General features: G+C 51.8%; 1 protein-coding gene across 1 annotated transcript; it reads right to left on the minus strand.

The window, feature by feature from the left end:
* Positions 1-1305: 1305 nt before the first annotated feature.
* On the minus strand, positions 1306-4176 carry LOC139396226 (uncharacterized). Its single transcript, XM_071143363.1, has 7 exons — positions 4138-4176; positions 3942-4048; positions 3768-3851; positions 3112-3278; positions 2528-2966; positions 2124-2411; positions 1306-2011 (listed from the first exon to the last, which is right to left on the minus strand). The coding sequence occupies exons 2-5, from the start codon at positions 3976-3978 to the stop codon at positions 2628-2630; spliced, it is 627 nt and encodes a 208-aa protein (XP_070999464.1). The 5' UTR covers positions 3979-4048; positions 4138-4176; the 3' UTR covers positions 1306-2011; positions 2124-2411; positions 2528-2627.
* Positions 4177-6803: the final 2627 nt, after the last annotated feature.

The raw sequence follows: 6803 nt of genomic DNA on the forward strand, positions 1-6803 counted from the left end.
GAAAGGATTGTGAGCTACACAGCTTATCGAAACATTTTTATTTTTATCTTACATGTGAAACTAGACACTCACCTTGAACTGCAGGCTGAGAAGCAATGAGTTTCTTCATCTTCGCCTGCAGTTCACCTGGGGCGAGAGAGCGCCTTGAAAGGAACGCAGAGATCGCAGGACCAAGAGGCCTTTGAAAACAAAACAGCAAATATGTCACCATTTCCAACTGTGTGGAACAAGTAGAATTATATTTTCCTTTAAGATATGTAACACTTACGTAAGCCGCACTGTTGGGCCGGGTGTTACTGGCGGGGATGGTGCTACACAAAGGATTTTTGTCAACGAAAATGACGTTATTGGCGACATCGTGTGGAAGTTGTAGGAACTGCAAGCTCACGGTTATATATTTTTGCTTGCAATAAACAAAGATCAACCACAGAAAAGTATTAATCCGCCAGTCTCTGAATTGTTGCAATAGCATGTATTTTTTTACCAACACAAAAGGTCAAGTATAATTACCTCTGAATCAGAGGAGTGGTCAGGGTGAGGAGAACTGTGTCGACCAGGGGCCTCAGGAGAGCTTCCATCTTCAGGGGCGGTGGGACTGGATGGCCCAGACCTGGGTGCGTCAGCGGGTTCCCCTGACAGAGATGCCGCCGAGCTGGAGGACGGGGCGCTCACACGAGGGACATGGACTGTCTGGTCTACATCCTCCTCCTGAAAGCCCTTGTCCTCCTCGTCGAGCTGCTCGACAGCTGCTCTTCCGGAAGGTCAGGGTCCCCGCTGACATCCTGCAGCACTCTGCCAGTCTGCGAGTACAGGTACTCCACTCCGAGGAGTTCCCCTATGAAATAAAAAAAATAAAAAGCAGAGTAGAGAAGTGTTAATGGGATGTAATTAATGCAACTGATGTAAATGTTCATTCTCTTACTTGACTTACCTGTGTACTCGCTAGGCTTGGTGTAGTCCTTAACCTGTTCCTTGCCAAGCACCCTTTCGCTGCTAAGGTTAAGGATGTGCTGCAGGTGGCCACTGTAGGAGAGCAGGGGCTTCCTGTTCTTCCCCTCCACTGCTGCCTGCGCACGGTCCTCGTTCCACCTCATCAGTCCATCCAACAGGAATGCCTGGAAATGCATTGCATTTGCCCTGGTACCTGAGAGAACAATGCACGATTAGGGTGGGAGAACTGTTGCTGTTAACATTAAACATTACTTTAAGCTCCACAATGACAATTACCTGGGATGAACCGGTTGAGGTGGAGATGGAATGACTCCAAGGATGTGGAGCCCCGTGCGCAGCGATAAACCGGCAACATCACGCCGCCCTTGGTGATTTTGCCGGTCTCGGTGTACAGCGGTACACCGGGTGGGTCCTGTATGCAGTGGAGGTGGCGCCTCTGCTCTTTCCAGATCGCCTGGATGCGGATGGAGTCCAGCAACGGGATGCCCAGGGTGTCGACCCCCTTCTCGCTGTTGAAGGTCTCGAGGAGAAGGACTTCGGTCGCCGCAGCTCCACGCGTACGACAGCAATCTCCTTCCTGCCGATCTTCCTCGAAACCTCTGCCTCGGTGAGGCCGACCATCCCGTGCTTCCCCTCCAGCTCAGACCTCTTGGCCTCCAGCAGTCGGCAGACATCGCCTGCATCCCACTCAAAGATGCAGGCTGACAGCTGCCGCATGAAGGGACCGTAGAGCTGGTGGCTCTCAGTGGTGACACCTGACGCGAACCGCCGCATCAGGTGTCAGATGTCCAGCCGAACCACCAGCTGGTCCCAGTCATTGTACATGGCAGCTGTCTTTGATCCGCCAAAGCTGGAGCAGCAGTCTCGGTCCACGTACATGAGCTGGGGGGGGCGCCACCCCGGCGAGCCGGTACCGTTCCATGAGACCAGCCGCCATGGGGAGCAGGCCCTCGCCCTCACCGGCAGTGAGGACACCGACGAGGACCTGCCCACGCTCGTTACCGACGTTGGTAACCCAGGCGGCTGTGTCTGCAGCGGTACCCGCAAGCTTTTTAGTCACCTGGAGACAAACACACAAAGACAGAAAGGTAAAGACATTATTTAAATATAGATATAAAAATAAATAAAAAATTAGACATGACTCATCTTCACATTTTTAAGTGAAAACTCACCTTCTTGGTAGAGTCCATCTTTAAGATGGACCCAAAGACGGAGGTGACCCTGGCCTTCACCTCGTCCAGCCGCGATAGCACGTCATGGCTGTAGACTGTCAGAAGCCAGACGGGTGAGGGCACCGGGGGCATCTCCGGTGGATCAGTGAACTGCCGCCCAATGCCAGAAACTGCTTGCACTCCCCGAGGTACCGTATACAACTACGCATCAAGGACTCGCTGTGACTTTCACACAGCTTGCTGTAGGTCTGTGACGCACTGGTCCCCAAAGTGCGCGACCTCAGCATCCTCACAACCCGCAGGTCACAGGACAGCCGAGAGAGTGAGTGAGAGTGAGAGAAAGCATATGAATGACATGCATTCATTTAACTTCATTACTAACTAACAAAACCTTGTGAACTTACTTGTATGTCAATATTGCTGGTAACTGGCAGCGATGCCGAGCGTCCAGCTGACTGACAAGGTCCCGTGACCTTCTTCTTACACCGGCCGCATTCCAGGTACTCAGTGGCCATGAGATACCAGCGGTCGATGTCCAAGACCCTCCAGATGGTCTTGTAGAGCCCAGCCTTGCAGTGTGCCTCTGCACCCAGACTGGGGACATGCCAGCTTGTATGCCCATATACGTACGGGCATCCAAAGGAACAGCTGACATGCGAAGAAGGGGTCGGGGGATGCGGGTGGCTGATTGTAGATCGGCCGTGGTTGGGGAGGGTTCCACCACGTGACCAGGTCAGTGGTGAGTGTCGACCTCCCAAAGCTGTTCCTGGTGAACAGCGTGCGGCCGATCCACCGCTGCTGCTCCTTGGTGAGAGATGAACGCCAACTCTCTGGAAGCAGCAGCTGAGTGAGAGGAGAGAGTGATGGGGGAGAAGGGATGGTAATGTTTCAGAGAAACGGACAGGGAGAGAGTATGCAGGAGACAAGACAACTGTGTCCAATGTTTAATATCTTAACAATGTGGAGTAATTACAGTTGATGAATTTACCTCAGCACTTTCTGAGGCGGGCCTTGGAGGCAGGAAGGACTGCCGGGGCAAATCCTCCTCTTCGCTCCGCCCTAGTAGGGCCGGGTCAGGAACCGGGGCAGGGACCGGGGCTCGGTCATTTGGAGGCAGAGGCCGAGGGAGCGATGGGTGGAGCTGTAGGGATACGGCTTTTGCAGTGACACAGAAATAAATAGGTTAAATGAATGAATAAATGCTTCCATGAATGAACAGAGAAAGTTAATAGCACAATTCCAACATGCCCAGATGAATATCAATCAGTGATAGGATGTAACAAAATAATTAAATGAGTGTTGGTCAAGTTTGAGTGTAAAACTTACATGAAATTAGTGATTAAAATGGAAAATAGAAAGTCACACAGGATGACAGCTACATGCAGGATGACAGCCACAACATACAGGGTGACAGCTACATACAGGATGACAGCCACAACATACAGCTACAGTGGCAAGGTAAGATATTTAATTGTGCATACATGCAGTGACTCTCCTCTAAAACCCAGATGACTCTTACCAATACATTTCATTGGGCTGATGATAGGGAAAAATATTTAAAACACTTTAATACATGTCAGCAAAAACTTGAACTGAATAATTATCAAATGTCCTATGTCAATTAATAGTGATGTAAAAACACACATGTGTCTATGTCAGCAGCTGCTTTGACCAGCTCTGCGTCTGATATATCGGTTGGTGGCAGTGCTGGTCGAGGGAAAGACACCCCTATATCACGTGGAGAGAGAAAGGATTGTGAGCTACACAGCTTATCGAAACATTTTTATTTTTATCTTACATGTGAAACTAGACACTCACCTTGAACTGCAGGCTGAGAAGCAATGAGTTTCTTCATCTTCGCCTGCAGTTCACCTGGGGCGAGAGAGCGCCTTGAAAGGAACGCAGAGATCGCAGGACCAAGAGGCCTTTGAAAACAAAACAGCAAATATGTCACCATTTCCAACTGTGTGGAACAAGTAGAATTATATTTTCCTTTAAGATATGTAACACTTACGTAAGCCGCACTGTTGGGCCGGGTGTTACTGGCGGGGATGGTGCTACACAAAGGATTTTTGTCAACGAAAATGACGTTATTGGCGACATCGTGTGGAAGTTGTAGGAACTGCAAGCTCACGGTTATATATTTTTGCTTGCAATAAACAAAGATCAACCACAGAAAAGTATTAATCCGCCAGTCTCTGAATTGTTGCAATAGCATGTATTTTTTTACCAACACAAAAGGTCAAGTATAATTACCTCTGAATCAGAGGAGTGGTCAGGGTGAGGAGAACTGTGTCGACCAGGGGCCTCAGGAGAGCTTCCATCTTCAGGGGCGGTGGGACTGGATGGCCCAGACCTGGGTGCGTCAGCGGGTTCCCCTGACAGAGATGCCGCCGAGCTGGAGGACGGGGCGCTCACACGAGGGACATGGACTGTCTGGTCTACATCCTCCTCCTGAAAGCCCTTGTCCTCCTCGTCGAGCTGCTCGACAGCTGCTCTTCCGGAAGGTCAGGGTCCCCGCTGACATCCTGCAGCACTCTGCCAGTCTGCGAGTACAGGTACTCCACTCCGAGGAGTTCCCCTATGAAATAAAAAAAATAAAAAGCAGAGTAGAGAAGTGTTAATGGGATGTAATTAATGCAACTGATGTAAATGTTCATTCTCTTACTTGACTTACCTGTGTACTCGCTAGGCTTGGTGTAGTCCTTAACCTGTTCCTTGCCAAGCACCCTTTCGCTGCTAAGGTTAAGGATGTGCTGCAGGTGGCCACTGTAGGAGAGCAGGGGCTTCCTGTTCTTCCCCTCCACTGCTGCCTGCGCACGGTCCTCGTTCCACCTCATCAGTCCATCCAACAGGAATGCCTGGAAATGCATTGCATTTGCCCTGGTACCTGAGAGAACAATGCACGATTAGGGTGGGAGAACTGTTGCTGTTAACATTAAACATTACTTTAAGCTCCACAATGACAATTACCTGGGATGAACCGGTTGAGGTGGAGATGGAATGACTCCAAGGATGTGGAGCCCCGTGCGCAGCGATAAACCGGCAACATCACGCCGCCCTTGGTGATTTTGCCGGTCTCGGTGTACAGCGGTACACCGGGTGGGTCCTGTATGCAGTGGAGGTGGCGCCTCTGCTCTTTCCAGATCGCCTGGATGCGGATGGAGTCCAGCAACGGGATGCCCAGGGTGTCGACCCCCTTCTCGCTGTTGAAGGTCTCGAGGAGAAGGACTTCGGTCGCCGCAGCTCCACGCGTACGACAGCAATCTCCTTCCTGCCGATCTTCCTCGAAACCTCTGCCTCGGTGAGGCCGACCATCCCGTGCTTCCCCTCCAGCTCAGACCTCTTGGCCTCCAGCAGTCGGCAGACATCGCCTGCATCCCACTCAAAGATGCAGGCTGACAGCTGCCGCATGAAGGGACCGTAGAGCTGGTGGCTCTCAGTGGTGACACCTGACGCGAACCGCCGCATCAGGTGTCAGATGTCCAGCCGAACCACCAGCTGGTCCCAGTCATTGTACATGGCAGCTGTCTTTGATCCGCCAAAGCTGGAGCAGCAGTCTCGGTCCACGTACATGAGCTGGGGGGGGCGCCACCCCGGCGAGCCGGTACCGTTCCATGAGACCAGCCGCCATGGGGAGCAGGCCCTCGCCCTCACCGGCAGTGAGGACACCGACGAGGACCTGCCCACGCTCGTTACCGACGTTGGTAACCCAGGCGGCTGTGTCTGCAGCGGTACCCGCAAGCTTTTTAGTCACCTGGAGACAAACACACAAAGACAGAAAGGTAAAGACATTATTTAAATATAGATATAAAAATAAATAAAAAATTAGACATGACTCATCTTCACATTTTTAAGTGAAAACTCACCTTCTTGGTAGAGTCCATCTTTAAGATGGACCCAAAGACGGAGGTGACCCTGGCCTTCACCTCGTCCAGCCGCGATAGCACGTCATGGCTGTAGACTGTCAGAAGCCAGACGGGTGAGGGCACCGGGGGCATCTCCGGTGGATCAGTGAACTGCCGCCCAATGCCAGAAACTGCTTGCACTCCCCGAGGTACCGTATACAACTACGCATCAAGGACTCGCTGTGACTTTCACACAGCTTGCTGTAGGTCTGTGACGCACTGGTCCCCAAAGTGCGCGACCTCAGCATCCTCACAACCCGCAGGTCACAGGACAGCCGAGAGAGTGAGTGAGAGTGAGAGAAAGCATATGAATGACATGCATTCATTTAACTTCATTACTAACTAACAAAACCTTGTGAACTTACTTGTATGTCAATATTGCTGGTAACTGGCAGCGATGCCGAGCGTCCAGCTGACTGACAAGGTCCCGTGACCTTCTTCTTACACCGGCCGCATTCCAGGTACTCAGTGGCCATGAGATACCAGCGGTCGATGTCCAAGACCCTCCAGATGGTCTTGTAGAGCCCAGCCTTGCAGTGTGCCTCTGCACCCAGACTGGGGACATGCCAGCTTGTATGCCCATATACGTACGGGCATCCAAAGGAACAGCTGACATGCGAAGAAGGGGTCGGGGGATGCGGGTGGCTGATTGTAGATCGGCCGTGGTTGGGGAGGGTTCCACCACGTGACCAGGTCAGTGGTGAGTGTCGACCTCCCAAAGCGGTTCCTGGTGAACAGCGTGCGGCCGATCCACCGCTGCTGCTCCTTGGTG

This window comes from Oncorhynchus clarkii, unplaced genomic scaffold, assembly GCF_045791955.1.
Source record: "Oncorhynchus clarkii lewisi isolate Uvic-CL-2024 unplaced genomic scaffold, UVic_Ocla_1.0 unplaced_contig_136_pilon_pilon, whole genome shotgun sequence".
Lineage (NCBI taxonomy): Eukaryota > Metazoa > Chordata > Actinopteri > Salmoniformes > Salmonidae > Oncorhynchus > Oncorhynchus clarkii.

Bases quoted from the DNA above. Each gene is read 5' to 3' on its own strand.
- LOC139396226 (XM_071143363.1), bottom strand. From the start codon at position 3,978: ATGAAGAAACTCATTGCTTCTCAGCCTGCAGTTCAAG. The intron at 3,852-3,941 runs GTGAGTGTCTAG...CACGTGATATAG, and splicing joins TTCTCAGCCTGCAGTTCAAG to GGGTGTCTTTCCCTCGACCA. The intron at 3,279-3,767 runs GTGTGTTTTTAC...TCACTGCAAAAG, and splicing joins AGCTGCTGACATAGACACAT to CCGTATCCCTACAGCTCCAC.